General features: G+C 40.5%; 1 protein-coding gene across 1 annotated transcript; it reads right to left on the reverse strand.

The window, feature by feature from the left end:
• Window positions 1–100: 100 nt before the first annotated feature.
• Window positions 101–9,415, reverse strand: LOC108792108 (dual specificity protein phosphatase 8-like). Its single transcript, XM_018562804.1, has 6 exons — window positions 9,197–9,415; window positions 6,910–7,039; window positions 3,474–3,640; window positions 2,471–2,630; window positions 1,951–2,074; window positions 101–1,160 (listed from the first exon to the last, which is right to left on the reverse strand). The coding sequence occupies exons 1-6, from the start codon at window positions 9,407–9,409 to the stop codon at window positions 377–379; spliced, it is 1,578 nt and encodes a 525-aa protein (XP_018418306.1). The 5' UTR covers window positions 9,410–9,415; the 3' UTR covers window positions 101–376.
• Between the last annotated feature and the right edge of the window lie 15,367 nt (window positions 9,416–24,782).

A 24,782-nucleotide genomic window follows, 5' to 3' on the forward strand; every position in this document is an offset into this window, starting at 1 on the left:
CTGTACAGCAGCAGCGATGCTACCCCATCAGGTCAGTTTAGATAATTGCACACAAAAGCATTTAACCAAAACAAAATATATATATATATATACAAAAAAAAATAGGGACAAATCTCCAGTTTTGGCAATTCCACCATCACCTGAACCAAAGTCTTGCCTGTTGCCCACAAAAAGAGTTCTTGTTTTGCTCATTCAATATGAAGAAACATTTGAAAATACATTACATTTTCAGCATGCTATTCAGTTCTGCCATGGGTCTGGAACATGCGGAAAAGAAAGAATCTGGGGGGGAAAAAAAGAAACCAGCAAGACCTAAAAATGTTCTGTTCATTTGTTAGATCCCAAATGTCTTTCTTGAAAAGCTGGAAGAGGTTCCTCACAGAGGAACTGGAGAGATTGTCCTTACTTGTGAGCCAACTTCCAAAGACTTCTCCTTCAAGAACGTTTGACTTTTACAGCTGGGAATATTGAGCGTGAATGGACGAGAAGGTCCTTTGTCAAGGGTTTTTGTGTTTGCTCTCCTCTTTTTTAAGTTTTCTGGAACCTCACTTTGCTCACAATTTCCATTTGGTCTTACCCCGTGGCCTAGGGATTGGTTTTCTTGTGCTTCTTCTTCTTCAGAATAGAAGTAAAGGAAATTAAGTCCAAAACCAAGGAAACGATCCCACAGTCCCACTGGTTTAGAGGAGATGGGTTTTGAGGGGACAAGCTGAGACCTGGAAGGCTGATAACAATTTTTGTTTGCCTCTGTAGAGGAGGATAAGGAAGTATACACAGATTTAATGTCCAGGGAGAAAGAGCGCTTTAAGCTACTAATTTCATGTCGTTGGTATGAGGAAATTCCCATGGAGGTAAACCTGCCGGTCAAAGTGGATTCAGACTCCTCTTTTCCCAAGGTTTCATCCATTTTGTTCGCATCTATGGCCACCTCTATATCCTGCGATGTAGAGGTGATATGATTATTTTGGCAATTCTGCTCCTTATTTGTCAGCTTACCATCAGGTAACTGATCAGTGCATGCTCTATCCATGGAGCTCTCGAATTGAACTGGACTTAGAGAATGTGACTGCTGTGAGTTGGCGAGACTTATTTCATATTCAAGAAGCTGTCCCAAAAAGTTAAAGTTTGGAGAAATAGTGGGTCTTTTTTCTTTAACAAACCTGTTAAGACAAGAAGTGTATGTCTGTCGTTAAAAATAAAATTTTTGCAACACAAACACATGAAATGGTTTATTATGATTTACTCCCAAGTCATCCAAATTTTTCAAAGAAATCCCAACTTAAATGTATTACAAAAGTTAGCAAGGTAATAACTCATATTCAAAATGATCTACACTCTTGTTTTCACATAACATGTAGAAAAGATTCCCACCATGAGGATCCCGGAAAAACCCATGAAGTGCTGCTCATTATCAATGCCTGGCCATGGTATGACTACTAGAATCAAGGCATTGGAGTTTGGAAGACGAGATACTGAAACGTTTAGGCTGGATTTACATTAATGTGTTACATGCAAGTTTCAGCACATGCTACCCCAACACGTACACCACAGTGCAGTGTGTTGCGGTGCCATTCATTTTGAATTGGGGTGCCAAACACCCGCACTGCAGCGCACCACAACACACATGCCATCGACTGTAGCTCTCTGCCTTAACATAACACACATTAACACAATGCCATGGCTAGGAGAGATGTGAATGGACCTTCACATAGAAAATATATGCCAGAACTAGATGGGTGTTCACCTGTACGGACATTCATTCAGATGCATAATTTGATCCCCATCTTGGTCATTTGACAACATTTTAACAAATGCCAAAGACAAAATATAACATTTTAAAATTTAAATTAAATAAAAATGAACCACGTATAGAAGGCATGAACAACTAGAGTCCCCCATAAGTTCTGCAATAAAGATGGTGTCTGTATATGGTGTATTGTTTCTTCTTACCTGTAAGCATCATCAAGAGAAAGTCCCATCGACCTCATGATATAAGCAATAGCCACTGCTGCAGAGCGGGAAATACCAGCAAGGCAATGAACCAACACTTTGCCATTAACCAGCTCCACTTTTCCTGTAAACACACAGAAAGGCCTAATAAGGTACAGCTTCCACTCTCATTTACTTAAAGTATATAATACAACCACAACATGGAGAGAAAGAGGAAAATTAAAAAAGAAAATTATACATGGGGTTAGAACACAAAATTCTTTTTTTGTGCCTGGATGATGCTCTACTACACTAAGGACAGAGACAACAGAAATTAGAGGAAATCTCTCCAATGTAAGGGACATCCCCTCTGAGACAGTCATCATTGCGTGTATCCAATTAATAGGGACAGACAGCAAAATACCTGACAAGGATACTAACCGCTCCCACGTTATCAAAAACTAAAATTAAAGTTTTGACTTTTGAATTAACTTTAAAAACAGGATTTAATAAATCGGAAATTATGTTGATGAACAAGTACCTATGAACTCAACAGCTGCATTCAGCCATGGCAGAATCTTCTCACAGTAGCTGTCATTGATGGGGATTCGTAGAAAGTGGTTATCGGAGATGAAGACCGGCTTTGGACAGCTGTAGCTAACATTCAGGACGTGAGTGATACCATTCTGATTTATCACCTCCTATAAAAAAACAAATTTAAGTAGCACAATAAAAATCAGGGAAGGCATTAGGTTTTATAAATGATCAAGATGTTATGTCCTAAAATAATTACATTAATGCCCCATTCACTTACCAAACACACAGTACAATGACATCATGAGTCAAATTTTGGGCAAGTGATGTTCTAAAGCTAGCCATACTTTATACAATCTCCTTTAGAACTACCATTATGTAGAGGAAGAGTCTGCCCAATCTGATGCAAATTGAATGGATTGTATAGAATTGTCCTTATATTACAGTTTTGGAAACTCTAAAAAGGAGATTGAACAAGCACACTGCATAGTGTATTGCCAGCCTTAGATGCTTAAAATCAGCTGCATTGCACCATAAAGCACAGGGGTAGGCAAACTCTGGCCCTCGCTGCTGTGGTGCAACTACATGGGATTTGTAATTCAGCACAGCTGGAGGGTTGGAGTTTGCCTACCCCTGGTTATAGCATGTGTCTTCTATTTTTGCAAAAAAAAAAACAAAGACAAATTCCACAACCCACCTAATGCTGGACCCAGACATTATGACCAGTTAGTCAAACTTATCTGCGTTTTTTTTAATGTGATAATATTGCACATCATCATTGCTTTTTGAGGAAGCAGAGAGGCAAGGCAACAGCAAATATTTAAAGACACATAATGTTCCTCAAAAGCGTCCAAAATGAAAGAAGGTGCCTGCTATTTATAGTAACCAATATGATCTCGGCTATTCTTTTTAACATGTGCAGTCTAGATACTTTCAGAAAGATTAAAAACCAGGTAGCTGTGAGGAAGCTTCCTGTAACATGATCTGTGTATTATGTTTATGGGTCATACCTGATCCATGACATCATTCTGGGAGCCAAGGTAAAGGTGCGGCAGGATACGGGTAACAGACACTGTTGAGGTGGACAGGCAGGGTTGGGATATGCTGGTGTGAAAAATATTCGAGGTTCGCCCTTCACACAAGTTGGGGAACTGTAAGGAGAAGTTTGCAAACCCTCCTGTGGAACAAAGCAAAGGGGAACTGAATACCAATGCCAATCTTCATACATAAAACACAATAGGTGCCAATTTCTCAATGTCTTAAACAGTCTGCTGTGTTAGTAGCAACCAACCACAATCTCACCCTCTTGCTCACACCTCTATATGGGAGAGTGAAAGAAGCTGATGTATTGCCATATAACCATCTGGTTTAAATATATGTGGGTGCTATAGGGAACCAAATATGCCTATTAACTGCTCTGCCATTGCAAAGAATCGAAGTAATCGTTTGAAGTATTTTGCATTTTTAACAGCTTCTCATTTTTTTTTTTTCGACCTACCTGAGGGCTTAACAAAAAATATAATAGATCCCTCCATCCACTCTGAACAGCGTGGATAGACAAATCTCTCGTTCTGAACTATTCCGACAATTCCAATGTCGGAATACCTGAACGGTGCTTGCAGCGGATTGTCCGGCTGAGGTATTTCCAACAGGTTCCTTTGGCAAAATGTTTTCAGCTCAAATAAGCAGTTAACACTTTTAAGTATGTTTAAATGCTAGACTTTTTTTTTTTTTAATAATATTTTTTGTTTTAATTTCTCCTTTAAGACTTGATGTCTGGTGATACCCAACTGCCTTCTGTGACCCAGAGAAAAATCCTATGCTCATACACAGGTGGTCATATTATTATTTTTAGAGATGATTCATGCTGAAATGGAGAGTACATCCCAATACCTCCAACAGCCCCTCCTCTACACTATCCCCATTCAGCAGCCTCACTGAGGTTTTTCTCTAGGGCAATGACCTAAGCCACATAGACATGGGATCATGCATCATACTGTGAAATTCAGTAACAGCACAGTTGCTGAGTCTCTCAGAATATGATATAACTCAGAAATAGATTAATTCGTCAGTCGAACAATTTTAAACTGAATGGGAAAAGAAAAATCAATAAGACACATTTTCTTAATGTAACTTAGGTCCTCCTTCTCATTGTTTTACCACCATTCAAAAATAGTGCACTGTAATGGAATACCTGCTTATTCACCCAGTGCTTCCATTGAAATGGTGATAAACATTTGTATTTAAATACTGCCTCGCATTGTCATGAAGTTTCTGCGTAGCAAGATTAAACTAAAGAAATCTCCCTTGAAGTATATATATATAAAAAAAAAAAATACTACATTAAAACAGAGATGTACAAATCCCAGGAGCTCCGTGTGATCCTTACAAATGACAGCTGCCTCCTAATTTTTGAATTTTTCTCTAGTGTAGTCTTGGAGCTCAAAAGTATCGGTACTTGTACTTGTACCGAGTACTGTACTTGGTATCTGTGCATCCCTAGTATATCTTCTGTATTCTGGACACTAGACCAAAATGGGCGGTTAACCCTTGCAGTGCAGGGGTAGTCCCGCTGCAAGGGTTAACTTTGTTAACAAGTAGATCTAATTAAAAAGTTAATCTTTCTTAGGAGAAATATGGGGGCTGCCATTACTAATATCCCTTATAAAAATTCTTGTTGCCTGACTCTTGTGCAGCCCTTTGATGTTTAATGCATAATGGCTTTAATGTTTTCTAAGTCACTGACCCAGAACAAGTGTCCAGATCCGGAAAGTTGGAAGTACTTTTCTTCATACTTGTTCTGATTAAATGACACTATTGACATGAGGGTCAGCATCACAGCCAAGCAGCTAGCATTTGCAGTGTGAGAAGTTCACAATGGCAGCTTTTATGTTTCTTTCTGGAAAGGTTACCTCTTAAAGGGACATTTGTCAGCTGGTTTTAATCAATGTCAAGCACTACACAAGAACCCAGGATGGCTGAACACTTGAAAAACAAAAAGAGAGAACCGGAGCGCCACAACCTAGCGCAATAAGGTAGGTTTTTAAAGGGGCAACACAATATTCCATGATATGCACTCCCATGTGGCGGGGTTTGAAGGAAGCTCAGCAGTTTGTGACCATGAGGAGTGGCCTGGTGTCAGGTGGGTCATCCAGTGGCTGCAAAAGTCTACGATTGGTCCGCCGGGTGGGGAAGAAGGATGCAGTATTAAATAACGGGAAAACCAAAAAATAGAGCAGAGGATGTGTGTAACTTGATGTTGCAATGGAATAGAAAAAACATGTACACTCACCCTCACAGCTGATGATGTTAAACTTGCATGAGAGGTGTTAGTGATGGCTTCGCCTCGGTGTTCATGAAGGGTGGAAGGAGTCCTACAGGATGTTCTGTGATCCCGTTGGGAAGGGGGATCAGTTTGTCCTGAGAGGATCTAAGTTTTAGCTTGTGGCCCGGGTAGACGCCTCACTGCTGATGTTGTTCGGTTGGCGAGCGGGCATCTGTTGGCGATTACGGTGGGGCCGATTCACTTTTGGTGACCTGGGTAGATATTACGGATGGGTTGTTCTGAGAAGTCTAGGATGATCTTGTGGGATCCAACGTTGAATGGGCGTAAAAAAGTGCCACATTTTGTGAATTTACAATGGCTACAGTTTTTACTATTGCATAGAACATGTAAGTTATTATCCAGATGCAAGTTAAAATGACACTAAACTCAACAGTTAAATCTCAAAAATGCATTCAAGTACCTTAACTATTAACAAAATGAAACTTATTTGTGCATCACTCAGCTGTAGATCCTCAAATCATCTCTGAATTTGTGCTGACATTGTCCATCCTTTTGGAGGGTGGCTACTTTTATTCCCCATGGTCCTTGTGTGTTATAAAAGTAGCCACCACTCCAAGCTGGCTCACATTATGAATTACAATCTCACGTTGACTTTACTAATTTGTATTGAGATTGTAGGCCACCGCGGGAGCGATCTTGGAGTGTTGGCTACTTTACAACACACACAGGGACCATGGGGATAAAAAGTATTTGAGAATCTACAGCTGAGCGATGCACAAATTAATTAAATTTTTCTTAATAGTTAAGGCTCTTGAATGCATTTTTGAGATTTAAAAGCAGAGTTTAGTGTCACTATAACAAGTGACATTTCAGTATGGCATGGATGTAGGTGGTCATAATTTCCCTTTGGAATCTTACAGTTTCTAGAGATTTCAGCAGAGAAATGTAATCACCAGTGTTACCCAATCTGCATTATCCATGATGTAAAATAAATTAAAATCCAAAAAGCAGAAAAATAACCACCCCTGGCGAAACAATGCAGAGAGCTCCTCAACATAATGTCAGATCTCATAGGTTTGGATGCAGATCACTTTGCCAAAAGGTGCCTTCTATACAATTTCACTATAGTTAAAATGTGACTTCTTTCAGAAACTTCTTACCTTCTAGAAGAGAAACTGAGCTGTATTTTTTCTCCAGTTTCCCCACCACCAATGAGACAAAATGGCCAGCAGATAGCTCTTGACTGCCCTGATCATATACCACAACTTGCTTCTCAAAAGAAGGGTCAATCTGTTTAGTTGAACCAAAAAACAAATTGAAGAAATTCTGTAAACACCATATCAACTAAGTATAACAAAGTTAACTATGCATTTTAACTTGCACTGTTCAAAAGGATGCCAGCTTTATATACTTTAGAATCAACACATTTATTTGAAGTATATTTCCTCTAGAGCACAGGTAACTACAACATTTGCATATAATAATCTATACTGGATTCATAGAAAGACTATTATTGTCACCAACTCACTTATTTTTAATCAAATGTCATGTTGATCTGCATATCAAAGTTTATTGTGCCAGTTCAAACTGGAACAAAACCCTAGTAGGGGATTCTGCCACTTACCTACCAATCAGTGGCACTGGATGTTTTAGGTGGGATGCAAGACCCAATGGTCAGAAGAGATTTTGAAAATTGCATGAATTATCACCATTTGGACATGTTATGTACAATGAGATAAAGAAATTTGATGTTTCGTCCTTAAGAAGCTAATTTGTCCATGAAACCCATTCACAAATGCGAAGGATGGTATAATGCAGGGCTCAAAATTTCCACTCGCCTGCTCGCATTTGGCAAGTGGAAATGCAGTGCAGGCAAGTGGAAATTCGTATCAGGCTTGCGGTCTCAGACCGCGTACCTGACTCGTGGGAGCAGCTGCTCCTGCTGGTCTGTCTTCCTTCCTTTCGGCCGGAGCTCTTCACTGAGCTCCGGATCGAAAACGAAGTGATTAGTAAGGTCTGCAGACCTTACTAAGCACACTAGATCACCAGGGATCTGCCTGCTCGCCTCACCCCTGGTATAATGTTCTTGGCTTTTTGAATCCCCTCTAATAATTTACACTTTTTTAAATGCACAAATACATTTTGATATTTTTTTCCAAATAATGTAAATCTGCCTATGCGAGATGGCGACAATAATAAGGTCTCTAAATTCAGTATGGGATACTAAATGCAAATGTTGTAGAGTCACCCTATGCCTTGAAGGGAATATATTTCAAATTGATTTGCTGGGTGGTGACTATGACAATCATTTTGGATGTGAGACGTATGTTGCTCCCCACAAAAAAAACATTTAAATTTACTCTGGATACTTTAGAGTGAATAAATAAAGCGAACCTTAAAACCAAACTTGCAATCCAGGGCAAAGCAACAGGTTTGCTTTCATCCCTCCCCCTTCCCAGAGCATAGTAACACTATCTTTGCTCCACCATTGCTCTGTTCAGCACTAGAAGTAAATAGAAATACCCAATTCCTCTGGGGGTGGAAGAGCATGCAACAGCGCTGGCACAATCAGCGTTGTCACACGGGGGATTCCACAGCCCTGTGTTGGGTAAGACTCCAGTGACTTGTAGCATGCACAGGAACATTTATACTGCTAGGAAAGATCAAGTTAAAAATCGGACCTTGGAGGAAAAAAACAAACTAATTCCACTTCATATATCAGGGCATCTTCCCCATTGTAAATAGCAGCTTTAATAAGTGTGGGTAAAACAGTAAGTACATATTGGTTACATATACTTACCCCTAGCTGTGTGGCGACATGATTCTTCCATTGAGATCCCCAATTTCCAATTCTTCCATTGAGATCCCATATAATGCAGAGTATCCTAAATCTAGCACGAAGACACTCCAGCACAGCACCTACTTACAATATTTGGGATACTCTGCATACCTTAAGATCTCACCATAAGACCCGGAACATCACATGTGGAAGCTAGGGGCAAGTGTATTTATTAAAACTTGTCTTTTTATACTTTAAAGCTCCTATTTATGATGGGGGAATGGGCTGTGATATATTAAGTGGACTTTGATTTTTTTTTTTTTTTACTGCAATATGTGCTTTAAGGTGACCCTGTTGCTTTGCCTTAAGTGGGCAAAGCGCAGGTTCATTTTAAGGTATACCACAAATGAAAAAATGATCATGAACAGTACCCAAGTCATTTTGTTGCACATATTTAATCTCCAACAGTATTTATACTAGCTAGCCTATATTAAGACTGGATGATTCATAGTCACTGACAAGTCAGAAGAGTCAGATTTAAAAGTAGTGTCAAAGTGTACTGTTTACTTGGAGGAACATCAGTGGCAACTTGTTTGTGGGACTAAAAGCCACATCTCTTTAACCTGGTGGCTTTAGAAGCAAGTACTACCTTTACAACTACTACTAACCTTAGGGTGATGAGGCAGCCCTAGGAGCTCTTTTAGAAGACGTTTCCTGGCCAGCTTGGAGCCGCAGAGGTTGACGGAACCCACTACATGGAGGTTGTTGTACTCCGTGAAAGATCGGCAATCAATTACTAGGACCCCTTCACTGTCCTCCCGCAAGATTCCAGCCAGTTTCTGGGCCTGTATCGCCTGGGGTGGCTTCTTCTCTCCCCCCATTTTGAACAGTCTGTTTAAAGATGAAATAAAAAAATTCAATTATTATTACATGTATTAATGCATATTAATCATGCCAACCTCAAAATAGTTTGAAGACACTTTGCTGCTCAAGTTGTGTATCAAAAGGCAATATGCACAAATCATGTCACAAATGATTGTGGATTTTTTTATAGTCACATTGTGTTTTATAAAGTTGCTACAGTGAGGAAAATTATTTGATCCCCTGCAGATTTTGTAAATGTGCCCACTTACAAAGAAATGGAAGGTGTATAATTTTTATCATAGGTGTATTTTAAATGATAGAGACAGAATATCAACCAAAAAAAAACACCACATGATGCCCCCCCGCCACTTAAAACCTTTAGTTTGCTCAGAATTTATTCTCCAGAAAGGTTTGCTCCATAGAAACAAGCAGAAAAGGTGTGTGTGTGTATGTGTAGAGCTCCTTCTATTGTGTAGAGCTCCTTCTATTGCCTGACAGCAGTACTAGAGCTCCTTCTATTGCCTGACAGCAGTACTAGAAGTTCGCTGCACATAGTAAACTTCAAAAGTAACATGGCTCATGCAGCACCACAGATTCACAGGGCAATCCTATATCCTTCAAGAGAAGAGCACTATAAAACAATGGAGGCATCTTTAGTCCCTTCTGTTATTTCTTTGCAGAAGAGCTCCTTCTATTGCCTGACAGCAGTACTAGAAGTTCGCTGCACATAGTAAACTTCAAAAGTAACATGGCTCATGCAGCACCTCTGTCCCTCTGTTGTCCTCAGGGTTGCACTCCCCCATATACAGGCTCCTTAGCAATGTTAAATTTTCCTCCTGCATATGTCTGATTCTCTTCCCCTTTGCATTCTGTGTCCTCACATAGACTCTGAAGTGATACTATGTCACACAGTCAACACACAAGCATTCATTTACAATAGACACTTTCAGTACCCATCTTGTCTTACCCTCCTCACCCCTCTCCAACACGTACAGCCCTCTGTCATACCCTTCACACTGCTCTCCTCCCCATATTATTCACACTACAAAAAAAAGGCACAAAAAATAGCAACTTGAAAACACAAGACAGTAAAACATACTGTATTTGTATTATTCCTTATTTTTTTTTTGTGCATATTTTATTGTTATTTGAGTTTTAACCTCCAATTAAAACAGCCTATTGTACTGTCCTTTAAGGAGGCATTTACACAGGAATCGAAACCAAAAACCCGAGTTGACGGAGGTACGTTGACTTGCATTTGCATAGTCTGTTGACATCCATTGCGTTACGTTGGGCTGTTTTGTTTTTTTTCCTTTGACCTTTTCACTTAGCTATACAAGGTATTGGTTCTGCCTTGTGTTGACATGCATTAGTAGTTCACACCAGTCCATTGCATTGTGCTAAAAAAAGTAGAGCCCGCTCTACTTTTTCAGCAGAGGACAGTGTGTGGACTGCTTCTATTCTCACCCATTCATTGTCAGATGTCCTTGTGTTGGCATCCTTTGAAAAAGAGATGCCAATGGATCTGGTGTGAATGGGGCCTTAAAGTTGCTATCCTCTACTGTGTAAAAAGAACTCATATTATACATATAAAGCATATTGCACACACAAAAAACAAGAAAAAGGGATAGAATTTTTTGTTGTTGTTGTGGCTTGTATTTGTTTACCGTAATTCATTTTTACACATGCCACCTGCTTTTATCAAACCATTCATGATCACCATGCCCTTGATTGACCTGGTAATTATCAACGGCTTATGCTGATAAAAGCCACATGACTGGGAATACATGACTTTTCTTCAGGATTGGCTCTGGACAATTTTTTTTGGGGGGGGTTGCTGTGTTGGGAGTACAAGTAGAGGAGCTAAGTGACTGTGCCCCAAATCATGTGGTGTAATACAAAAGCAGACATAATGAGAAATGCTTTTGTCAGAAAATGAAAGATGCACATGCGCCCCCCCCCTTTTTACATCAGAGTTCCACCTTCACATCAGTCTTCATTACCCCTTCACATCACAGTCACACTACCACAAAATTATAAGGCACCCCTGAGGAGGCCAGAAGGAACCCTGGTTGAGAGAAGCTGCCCTAGAACGATTACTTTTCCCATCAACACTGCATTGCGCAATAGTACATAAAGCAGCAACAGACTCTGTACAGTATTCGGAGTAAAAAAGTAATAAAGCTGACAGGTATTTGCCAAAGTCAAACAGATCCTGTTAACTCTATAGAAGCTTTTAGCATAAAAAGAATCTTGGTAGCAGGCAGCCAGGCCACGCTACATAATGTTATGCTGCTTTGTGGGGATCGGGTTGGAGGGTTTCCACCCCACCTTCCCCATTCCACAGATGCATACATCCTGAATAGCAAAGCAAGGTAAACAAAGAAAGCAGGGTTTCCGCTTGCTGCAAAGTGGATGAGGTCTGCAATGAAAGTAAGGTTATCAATATTTTATGTGAAAAATACTCTCTCCTCACTCAGCAGCAGAAAGAGTGAGGAACATGCAGTGTACACTGTCAGAATTCAAGAATGAAAATTTAATGTATTGCCTCTTGAAAGGACTTCGATGTGGTGGTACTTTATTTCCCTTTACTTTCACAACTGGTGATCTTGCCAGTAACACTTCCTGTTCTAGGGTGACAACAAAAACTTGTTGCGCTGTATCTATGGAGGAGGGGCGTTGTCACCCTAGGACAAAGCTACTAAGCACCTCCTCTACTCTATCACATAGGGTGGCAGGGGGGGATTGTAGGTAGAAACAATGTAACCAAGAAGAGCACAGGCAGACAAAAGGAAGTTAGCTCTCAAACTTTATGGCATAGTCAACAGTGACTCTGCCACTAGGACGATATATCTATATAGATATCTATATCTATATCTAGATATCTATATCTATATCTATATCTATATCTATATCTAGATATCTATATCTATATCTAGATATCTATATCTATATCTAGATATCTATATCTATATCTAGATATCTATATCTATATCTAGATATCTATATCTATATCTAGATATCTATATCTATATCTAGATATCTATATCTATATCTAGATATCTATATCTATATCTAGATATCTATATCTATATCTAGATATCTATATCTATATCTAGATATCTATATCTATATCTAGATATCTATATCTATATCTAGATATCTATATCTATATCTAGATATCTATATCTATATCTAGATATCTATATCTATATCTAGATATCTATATCTATATCTAGATATCTATATCTATATCTAGATATCTATATCTATATCTAGATATCTATATCTATATCTAGATATCTATATCTATATCTAGATATCTATATCTATATCTAGATATCTATATCTATATCTAGATATCTATATCTATATCTAGATATCTATATCTATATCTAGATATCTATATCTATATCTAGATATCTATATCTATATCTAGATATCTATATCTATATCTAGATATCTATATCTATATCTAGATATCTATATCTATATCTAGATATCTATATCTATATCTAGATATCTATATCTATATCTATATCTATATCTATATCTATATATATATATATATATACACACACACACACACACACACACACACACATATATACTGTTTTCATTTATTTAATTTTTTTTTTAAATGAAAAAAAACAAAAAACTAAAAGAGAGCAGGAAGAGGAAAGAGATCTTGAGTGATAACCATGTATAAAAAGGCTTTATAAATAAAACTTCCACCCACCAGATAATGGCGCTATTGCTGTGCCAACGGCATCCGTCTGGCTACACGCCGGTTGAAGTTTTATACATGAAGCCCAAGGTATATTTCCACCTTTGCAGTCAAATTTGAGAAAACCCCATGATATGTTTGGTATATTTTCCTATTCAAGCAGCATACCTAATAATACTTTACAAATATTTCTTAGCTTTTAGACGTTTCTCTGGAGAAGGCCTTTGTTGCTGACTGCAAGCTACACTGAACAATCTGAAAGGAAGCCTGTCCCCATTGAAAGCCTAGGGACACACGGAGCTTCCTCTCATTAACATACCCTGCTTCTGGATCTTTAACCCTTTGTTGGGACAAACATTGATCAAATCTATTTTACAACTGATAAAGGAGTGTCATTATCACAATTAACCCCGTCTGTACTGTAACATTACATAGGTGGGAAACTAGTCACGAATTTTAAGCAGTGTATCTCCTCCCTGTCCTGCCTTATCATTTGATTAATGCATTTAGTATATAAAATACAGGAAGGAGTGAGGATGGGGATATAAAAGCACCCGATTACATGCCTAGTTCCTGGAACAAAATGAAAGTAGTTCCTACAGAGAATGTCCTGTAAGGAAATGACGGCATTACTTCGCTCAGACAACCGAATTGCCCTGATCACCTCCCAGTATTATTGAGCAGATGTAATAGATCAGACTCTACAAGATGGCGTCGGTAACATTAAATATATGGATAAAGTCCAAGTTAACAGATTTACAAGTATGCGTGCATGCACAATTGTAACTTGCAATTTTAAAAAATGACTAGTAAAAAGATACTTTACTATTAATATTAATGATACTTTAATTCTGCTTTATAAAAAAAATAAACTAAAATGTTTTTCCTGCTTTCAGGGTTTCTTTGTCAACTGCCATGTAAAACCGCCAACCAGCTGAATTTGACATTTTAGCAGACTGCCATGCAGCAGCTGTTTTTATCAATCATAGCTGAATTAGCTGCTGAGAGTAGCTATGATTCATAGAACAAGACTCAAGCTCTCCAACTGACCGCAAGTATTGGCAACTACTCGTGTAGGCGTGGGCTGTGGAGAAAGGACACTGGGGCGTACAAGGTACATCCTAGGTCCTCAATTAGGATTTTTGTGCTGGGGATTTGTGATTTCTGATTTGTGGTTGCTAGTCAGTTCCAAAAGATTGGAGGTCCTTAGTAGGCAACAGTTCAATTTAAAGTGTATTTAAAACCAAACACATAAACTAAATAGGTTATTACTTATGTTAATGGAATGTAAAAAAGTTTAATCCTTTTCTATAATTCCTTCTTTCAATTAAACAATTCCCAGCGCTCCTATCACCCAACTGCATGAATCCATCCCTAGGGAGGCAACGCTTAGTCAGTTTCACTGTAGTGTTGTCACCCTGTCCTGAACTCTCCTGAGTTGTACTAAAAGCAGCCATGCTTATGTATAGTGCGCTGTCACTTTCTGCCGTGGCCACCACAGTGGAGTCATGTTATTTGGCCATTGCTGGAGGGCGCACACGTCCACAGGAAGGTCGTATTAAGAGTCTACAGGCTGTGCGCAGCACAGGGAGAGAAGACATGAACAAAGCAAGAGGAAATTTATTTTGTAACATAAAAAAACCAAAAGAGTTTTTAATAAATAAACCTCAAGGGTTTATTTATTAAACTTCTGCTCTACAGCTATTATATTATAGCGTCTTTCCTATACGTCTCGGCACAATCTAGGGGAGCTAGTGCCGTGTGAAAATGTCCGCCCAGCTTATCACTATTATAGTATAGCCTATTTCCTACACTCCTGAGCGCCATCTAGGGGCACTGGTGCCATGCGATAATGTCCACCCAGCGTATAGCTATTATAGTATAGCCTCTTTCCTACACTCCTGAGCGCCATCTAGGGGCACTGGTGCCATGCGATAATGTCCACCCAGCGTATAGCTATTATAGTATAGCCTCTTTCCTACACTCCTGAGCGCCATCTAGGGGCACTGGTGGTCGTGCGACAATGTCCACCCAGCTTATAGCCATTATGGTATAGTGCATTTCCTATATACCTCAGCTCCATCTAGGGGCACTAGTGCCATGTGATTGTCATCTGCCCAGCGTATAGCTACTTTAGTATAGCGTATTTCCTACACTCCTCAGCACCACCTAGGGGTGCTAGTGCCATGGGAACATCATCCGTCCAGCATATAGCTTTTATAGTATCATGTATACGTCAGCATCATCTAGGTGTGCTAGTGGCATGCGAATGGCATCCGCCTAGTGGAAGTTTTATAAATAAAAGTGTTCTTTTACAAGTGTTTAGTTCTACATTAAATTCTGTTAGGGACTCAGTAGGGGAAATGTACAGGACATTCGAAGTATAACAATAAATGTGAAACAATATATACAGTTGTACATTTTTACTTCTGTTGAGGTATACAAGTAAAAAAGGTATAAATGCCATTGCACAACATGCAGATGCAAACACTATTAGACTCTATTCACAAAGATTTCACACAGGATAAGAATCTTTATTTCTGATTGTCATGTTAACATTCTTGTTGTCTCAATATCATCCTGGTGTTTTAGCTTTGTGAATTGAGCCTATTGCAGTCTGAATATATACAGGATTCCTTACAGTAGACCAGACCAATAAAGCACATGGCTCTGAAAGTGGTAGTGTCACTGCCAAATCATGCCATCCAATACAATTATTTTCCATGAGTATGGCTGCATTTTGCTGCGAACCTTCTATCTATTGTAAATAGATCTAGTCATTACATATATTAGCTCATAATACACAGCTATTTTCTACTGTGTGACTAGAAGCACTATAGATAAGCAATTGCCCAGCAACAGCCTTCTTTGGAGTGCCCATTAGGTCACACTTGAGAGCTCTGGTTATGGATGAGGTCATGCAGAAAGTTGGGCATGCTTGTGATGTAATGAGATACCAAAGTGGTGAGTTATAGGTGTAAATAAGCATTGCTACAGCAGTTAAATATGAATCAGACACTTAAGGTTACGGTCCAGGATCTAGATTCTGTAAAACGGTTGTATCAATTGAAATGAATTTAAGGACATTATGCAGCACAACAAAGCTCCCTTGCCCAGTTTCACCTCATCTACCCCTAAGATTAGACTAGAAGTTCTCTACGGGTTTCAATTTCTAATATAACCAGTTATTTTACACCTAAAATATTGTGCAACAACGTAAATAAGCGAAAACACGTTTGTTTTAGCTTATTTACGGTATTTTTCTAATACGTAAAATCTTTTAAAGAGCAAACAGGATTTTGGAGTCCTGTACATAAAGTGAAAATATCCTCATATTCTGTATATTATTATTTGCTATTTGCCCAGGAGCCAGGCCGCCAATGCTCCTTAAAAATTATGGCTGGCGTTTTACTTTTGAGGATTTCTTTAGTTGTTGTCAATGGAGCTTGCTCCAAAAAATCTTCCCGATTCCTGGATTGAACAGACTGGCTCCTTAATTCCATCTTAATTTCCTCACTACTGCATTAATATTACCATACAGGTATTCACTCTGTGATCATTCTTTATTAGAGCAATATAGTGACGTGCAAAGTTCAGTAGACCATAGCCGTGCAGCCATCTTTAATTGCTCTGCTTTAATGTAAAGGAAGCCAAATCTCTGTGTAAATGAATATCATCATGTAAAACTCCTTATTAAATAAGATTGCAGTGTAGCTAGCGTGTCCTATTATGTAAAGTTATGATTTTCTGTTAATAGTCATTATAAAGCTCCATTGACAGGAATTCCACTTTGAATAGAGACAATACCCCTTACACAAAGGCTTTAGGTGGTGTATTACTAGACAAAGGGTCAGATTTACCATAAGGCACGGTAGGCCTCTGCTTACCAGTAAAGAAGTGACTTTTCACTGTATTGACCACCCACCACACACACACACCCACCCATCATTCAGTAGAATACAAACATATAATATGAGTAGAGTTACACATTGTTACAGTTGTCTAAACCAGGTTATAGCCAGTAAAACAAGGAAATGGTCTGCAATAAAGAGGCAATCCTAGCAGGAGGGTGTTTCTCTGGGAACCAAACATTGTGTGCCTTTAGGCCATGGTGATGGAAATCTGGCCCTAGCAATCTATCTACCCAAACCTCAGCTCAAGTGAGGATGGGCCACAAAAGGTCCAAAATACCCAAGTACCTTTCCATGGGCTTCCATTAGAAAGCATATCCAGCCATTGAAATAACTCCCACGGCTGCACAAGTGTTACAGAACATTTGATATCATACTTGCAAATCGCTGTATAAAGCATTTTTCAAGCAGTGTGGTGAGAAGTATCCCAAAAGGCCACACCACACTGAAACCCCATGTCTTTTTGAGGTCTCTGGTTGTCAAACGATGGCCCCAAAGTGTCTGAAATTAGAACCATCACATTCCCTATTGACAGCCAAACCAATACAAAAACTTCCATGGAAATATTGAAATCTAAATATAAATGTAACACTTTGATAAACCAGCAACCCAAATACTAGTCTGCCATTATCTTACGGCCACAACAACATAGGACCAGCATTTCTCAACCTGTTTACCCCAGGGGAACACTTAAAATAGTTTTCATGTCTCAGAGCACTCCTACGAAAAACAATTCATTGGTGGTCAGTGTGAAGATTGCTCACCTTGCATTGGTGGCTGGTAGGTAGAATGCTCACCATACACTGGTGGTCAGTGGGAAGCATGCTCACCATACACTGGTGGTCAGTGGGAAGCATGCTCACCATACACTGGTGGTCAGTGGGAAGCATGCTCACCATACACTGGTGGTCAGTGGGAAGCATGCTCAACTTTAACAATGATGAAAAATGCACTTGCATTGGTGGCTGGTAGGTAGAATGCTCACCATACACTGGTGGTCAGTGGGAAGCATGCTCACCATACACTGGTGGTCAGTGGGAAGCATGCTCAACTTTAACAATGATGAAAAATGCAGTGCTTGAAATGCCCATAATATCTTCTGCTTTAAAATGTAAACATCAATCCTCATCAGATCAGAATCTATGAATACAACCAGGACACTCACCAGATCCACCTTACATTGGTGGCTAGTGGGTAGAATGCTCAGCTTACAGTGGTGTTTGGTGGGAAGAATGCTCGCCTTACAGTGGTGGGCAGTATACTACCGTTACAGACAGCTAAACAGATCATTGGCATCATGTGGTTGGCTCTGTCAAGTAGCACTGGCCCTGGAGCTATGAAGGTACCATCAGATGGAAGGTCAATCAGCCACAGCTTATGCAACACAAACCAAGAGGTTGCCTCCAAGCAACCTCTGGAGACACGATAGGGTTCCACAGCATCATGGTTGAGAATGGGTGGATTAAACATGTACCTTACCATTTCCTTTCTTTGAAATTTAATTAAATGTTAATTTTTACCCCCGAATACCATCTTGTTTACAGACATTTAGCTCTTCATTTCTCCTGCTTGTTGTGCTATCATTAATAACTAATTTCCTATTAGGCAGGGTAAGTCGCCGTTTTTCTATTCCTGTGTCTGCATTAACGGACGGCTGCTTTATTTTAAACATGCGGCTGTAAATAATGCAATCACCATATGACCTGAAGGGATACTAGCTGTCCTGATTAAACACCCCCATCCTTACCACAGCTTTCAATATCATTCACAATCTTTAATGTACTAAACCGCATTAAAAAATGTGCCCATATATGGATTTCCCAAGACCAAGAAGGACCTTACATCTATTTCAGCATCCCATTCATTTTTAATCATTTGTGATGATGATCCATGCGCTATTAGCCATCCCCTGCTCTCCGCAATGCGTTCCTGGCCTTAAAACAGCACAACAGCCATCAGCCAACCCAGCAGACTACGCAGTCATGAACGCAGTCCCATTAAGCCGTGTTTATAGCATTTCTCTTCCATTTTTTCCCTGCAATCATGTAAAAGAAAATGGAATTCCAAGGCATCAGTGGTGCACAGTGAAAAAAAAAAAATCAAACATGAAGACAATGTCCCAGAGCTGCACAAAGGGGGAGAATAGAGGGGAAATGATAAAGAGACATATAATAAATAGCTAATAATGGGGGCTACCAGACCTTTGTGCTGCTGTCACAACACTCTGAGCATTGCAATGAATAGCAGGCACACGCTGCCTGCAAACTGTCAGTGAGACAGGCGATCCAAGACTGGATCGGAACAGCTGCTGGGAGGGATTACCTCTGACTTTCCCATGGAAATATGGCCAGCTTGGTCTGCGAACAGAATGAGAAGAGCCAGCTTGCTCCACCATCTACCCCCAGATTCCCTACAGAAGAGCCGGGAGGGTTCTGCAGAGCCGATCTGCTGCACAGCAGACACCTGCAATCCCTTCTACAAGCGCCGATCTCTTACCTCTCAGTGTCTTTGGAAGCTGCTGAGGAAGCCCAACGCTGCAGCGGATCGCAGCAGAGGTGCCTGCGCAGGGACGGACAGGCGGGCTGACAGACGCAGTAGCGGAGTACCCCAGGTGCTCTGTACTATATTGTTATGGTGACTGGAGCCAGCAGAGAGAGAGGATGAGGTAATGTGCAGGGAGGGAGGAGGAGGGGGGCTGTGGGAGTGTTAAAAATAACTCAGGTTGATGTCATCTCCAGCCAATCAGAATTGAGCCCAGCCAGAGCTGTGATGTCACCTCTTAGCCTGATTAAAACAATCCCTCGGTGGATTTTCCACTGACACACACACAGCATTAACCCTTTCCCGGGAGGATTCCCGAACCAGCACACAAAGCGCTGGACCAGCTTGTGAAGTGAAATATGAAATCCCACAGACCTGTTCTGGCTGAGATGAGCAGGGAAGGAGGTGAAAATAAGAATGCAATGTGCGTTTTTATGCCATTGGAATCCGTTACAAAATGTATTTCGATTTGAAGCGATGGTGTAATACAGGGGTAGCCAAGCTTCGGCCCTCCAGCTGTTGAGGAACTACAAGTCCCAAAAGGCACTGCAAGACTCTGACAACCACATGCATGACTTCCAGAGGCAGATGCATGATGGAATTTGTAGTTTAACAACAGCTGGAGGCTTGTTTTGCTACCCCTGCGTAATGTATGCTTAAACACCAGATTCGTTGCATTGCATTGCACTCTGTTTTTCAATGGATGCTAAAGAAAGGGCACCAAAAAATGTATGGGTTTGAATGGGACCAGTTCACAACACTGCGATCTGTTGCGTTCTGTTTGCAGTGCGATGAACAAAAAGTAGAGCACGTTCTACCTTTTTTCAGCGCAATGTAATGGAACAAAAATGGATGTAATCGCAATGCAACGGAAGGGCATTAAAAATAAATTGAGGGTTGTCCACGCAAGACATGTTATTTAAAACAAAAATTGGCAAAAAAAAATAGAAAACAAAATGCAAGGGAACAGAAGTCAATGGAGGTTGAATCTGCAAGTCAATGGACCCCCTATTGACTTGTGATTTCCTTCCGATTTTCGTGTGAATGGGCCTTTAATGGTTAGTCCATCTTTACTTTGATTGTACATGAAAATCCTGTCCTTACTTTTGAAGCAGCTACTACTGTGGTTTCCCCCTCTCAATACTGTTTAGATGGGCCAACAGCTGGATGTGCGGCCATATCCTCTCACAAACGAGCGCTCAGCTGTGGGAACGGAACTTGCCTAACCATGCCTGCGTAGTTCACTCTCTTTCGTAGTCCAATAGACTAAGTCCAGCCGACATCTGATTGGGGAAGAGGGGGGGGGCTGCCGGGTGGTGGTGCGGTAGAAGGGGGGAGGGCTGCCGGGTGGTGGTGGGGGGCAGCCACAGCGGGACTGTGATAGCTCTTAGCAACCAGTGATACTCTGTGTGGCTTCCCACCCAGCTCACTGACATCACCGGTTGCCAAGAGCTGAGCTGGACACTCGGAGCGGAGCCCAGGATAGCTGGCAGTGGTGGTGGAGGGGGGCCCCCCCGCACACACCCCTCTGCACCATACAAGTGATCGGATGGCTGTATAGCCCGCCAAGCGCTTGTATGTAACAGCCGTTACCATCTGTTTAAAACTTTTACTGTGGTCTGCCCATGCAAGTTTGAAAAAAAAATAAAAGCTGTACATGTACAGCTACCCGCATTAAGGCACTTGCTGTCCGTCCGTTAATATACAACGGATGGACGGCAAGTACGTTATATACAGCGTACGGACGGCAAGTACGTTTATATACAGCGTACGGACGGCAAGTACGTTTATATACAGCGTACGGACGGCAAGTTCGTTTATATACAGCGGACGGACGGCAAGTACGTTTATATACAGCGGACGGACGGCAAGTTCGTTTATATACAGCGGACGGACGGCAAGTTCGTTTATATACAGCGGACGGACGGCAAGTTCGTTTATATACAGCGGACGGACGGCAAGTTCGTTTATATACAGCGGACGGACGGCAAGTTCGTTTATATACAGCGGACGGACGGCAAGTTCGTTTATATACAGCGGACGGACGGCAAGTTCGTTTATATACAGCGGACGGACGGCAAGTTCGTTTATATACAGCGGACGGACGGCAAGTTCGTTTATATACAGCGGACGGACGGCAAGTTCGTTTATATGCAACGGACAGACGGCAAGTAGTTGAATAAAGATTTCAGTGAAGACTCCTGGAGTGCGGCATTCTTTAAACTGTGTTGCTGCATGAGCTTGAATGAACTACAAGTGGGGTGACATTGATTTTTGTGTGGAATATGCCTCTAAAGCACATTATGAATGGACTGGCAAAGCACCTTAACCAGCGGTGTATTTACCTTTGCTGCTGCACTAGGCAAGGCAGCAACGCCGCCCCCCCCCCCTCCCCCCCGGGACTGACCCGTCGATTCGTGGACTGCACATTTTTTGAAGAGCCCCTTGAACTATAGAGCCCTAACTAATGGATGCATGGTATGTTTATTAGAGAGGTATCCTAGCATTAAAGTGTATGTATAGAAAATGCTCCTCCTGAAGAAGGATTGGTGCTTCATTCCGAAAAGCGTTGAAAATTAAGCACTAAAAATCCTTAACCATAAGCCTGCTTGCACTGGATTACACATTTACGAATGAAAGCTCTAGGAGTACCTGGGATATGATGTCAATTTCCACCATTGTAAGTGATTAGCATTTATTGTGGTAATGAAGAGGTGCAGTATTGATTTACTGTATATGTGTGTACATTTTCATGACTCACATTGCAGGCTTTCTTTATTTTTTATTAACTTTTTATTAGGCTTGGATCCTAAAAATTGTAGGTTTTCTCCACAGGAAATTCAGTCTGCCACTGGGGGGGGATTGTAAAGCAGGCTGTAAACAGCTGCCCCCCTCCCTGTGATTCTGTGTAACATGATCACTAAACACTAGCTCTGTCTTTACACACATTACACTGTCCTGGGGGTGGGGTTGCCACTATGAATACTATGGGGGGTGTAGAGCTTACAGAGAAAGCTCAGTTGTAATATACACACATTGCTTGCACTGCACAGAAGCGGACATTTTCATGAGGATATGAAGAGGACTAGTAACAAAAAATGTAAGTTTCTGTGTTCATATACAGCAACTGCATAAGCCTGCTTCATGTACGCTCGGTGTACATTGCTGGCATATATTTTAAAAAATACCTCTGCAAAGGTGGAAATGGGCTATAGGGAAGCCAGTGACTTCCCTTGATGAAGCCTGCAAAGCTAGATTACACGTATATGTATGACAGCGACTCACAAAGGTGAGTAGTACCATACTTGCTTGTGTTACATTTATGTACACTAAGAAGCACTCTTCCCTGTTTATATGCTGTCTTCAATTCTTTGCCAAAAAGATTTGCATAAGTGGCTTCACTTTTACTTAAACCTATCATTGCTGTATTTACATTCTAATTATAGAAGGACAGTGTGTTATTGCTCCCTCATTGAGAGGTCTATGCTTATGTTGATCTACAAAAATGAGGGGAATTTTCCTTTTAGAGAGTTGTCAGGTAAAGGTGTCCTCTGTTGTCCTGGTGACAAGTGTCACATTTTTGATTTCACATCACTTTCTTTCTAGGGCACAATGGTCACTAGAACAATAGAGAGGGTGAATCTCCCCAGCAAAGCACTTGACAGCAATACAAACCTGACAACCGTTTCTTATCCTTCCATTCTCTATACAAAACTGAAATTAAGACTTTGGCTATAGAGGCACTGTAATTGATTTGAGGCCTTAGGATGAGGCCTTAGGATAGAATTATGATGGAGGAAGAAAATGCTTTGCTCGTTTGGAATCATGAAATCAGTAAATTATCTCCAATTAAATTTATTTTTAACTAATGTTTACCTTCCAGGTTCCAACAATAGCCAAAGATGCTCTGCTGCTTCTGATCCAGTGTCAGCGGTGAAGAGGAGGGAGAAGCATTGCTCCCCTTTTCTCCACTGCTTAAACTCTTTTTTTGGGCACTGGGGAAGTTCTGCCACAGATTCTGTATGACATCCTTGCCCATATTTTGACTAGTACCAAATTTTACCTACCTACCTCCTGGACACCAGGGATATCAACTTGCATGGCTGGTGTGCAGGGAGGTGTGCCTAGTTCTGAGAGGGGGGGTGGTATGGTTTTCTTTATATATATATTGCAAATAATTATTTGATCCCCTCCAGATTTTGTAAGTTTTCCCACTTGCAAAGAAATGAAAGGTCTATAATTTTTATCATAGGTGTATTTTTCGGCATTTAGGAAGCATTGCACAGGTGTTTTAGGAGAGGCATAGGAGGTTTTGCAATCCCAGAAAACCACTGGGGAATCATGGAGTGAGTGGACAGAGCAGGTGCAGATTCCACTACCTGTCTGCACACAGCCAGCATTTTGCCAGCAAGAGAACAGCTTGTAGCCAGGTACTTGCAACCTGGGACTGCATGACCTATGCCACCCTGTAGTGCCAGCTGTTATCAGTGTCATCCAAAGCAGTGCCAGCCATATCATTGCCAAGCATTGCAAGTACCAGCCAGAACCAGTCATGTCTGAAATAAATCTTGCACGGCTAATTCAAGCAGTTGAGCAACACCCAGAATTGTATGACCCAAATCGGCCCAGCTACTGACAACTCCTGCCTAGCTACTGACCACAAACTCGTGGTAATTGTGAATCCAAACCTCATGCATAGTTCTGAGGATAATTGTTTTTAATTTTTTTTTCTTTTCTCTTTTCCTTTGGTTGAACTCAATGAAAATTTGTAAAATACTCCTTTGTTTGTTACCCCGAAAGAGAGTGGGCAGGACACTGAGGATGCTTTTAAAAAATGCATAGCAACTAACAATCTACAAAATGCATAAACAGAAAAAAATAAATAAAGAAACATTTTGAAAAATTCACTTTCGTTAAAACAAATAATATAACACATAAAATCGCTACACAAGCCATTTTGTAATTTAATGATATTAAAAAATAAAATTTCCCTTTGAATATGAAGATGTCATTTTCGAAAAGTGTTCAAAAAATGTAATGCAATATGACTACCTGAAAGCATTCTTAACACCTTTGATGTATGGAATGACCCCAAGATTGTATTTTTCCTGCCTGTCTGGCTCAAAGATCTCTTCGGAAGCCTTTATTTCTAAAGGTCCCCACACACCTTACGATAATTGTACGATAATCGCGGGAAATCCCGCGATCGTA

Source organism: Nanorana parkeri, unplaced genomic scaffold (genome assembly GCF_000935625.1).
Source record: "Nanorana parkeri isolate BGI_ZX_2015 unplaced genomic scaffold, ASM93562v1 scaffold600, whole genome shotgun sequence".
In the NCBI taxonomy this organism is placed as follows: domain Eukaryota; kingdom Metazoa; phylum Chordata; class Amphibia; order Anura; family Dicroglossidae; genus Nanorana; species Nanorana parkeri.

What these genes read in the sequence shown, in the direction of transcription:
- LOC108792108 (XM_018562804.1), bottom strand. Translation starts at nt 9,409, where the DNA reads ATGGGGGGAGAGAAGAAGCCACCCCAGGCGATACAGGCCCAGAAACTG. An exon ending in GGCTGCCTCATCACCCTAAG is followed by an intron (nt 7,040 to 9,196) that starts GTTAGTAGTAGT and finishes TCAACTAAACAG; the next exon opens with ATTGACCCTTCTTTTGAGAA. An exon ending in CTCAGTTTCTCTTCTAGAAG is followed by an intron (nt 3,641 to 6,909) that starts GTAAGAAGTTTC and finishes TTTGTTCCACAG; the next exon opens with GAGGGTTTGCAAACTTCTCC.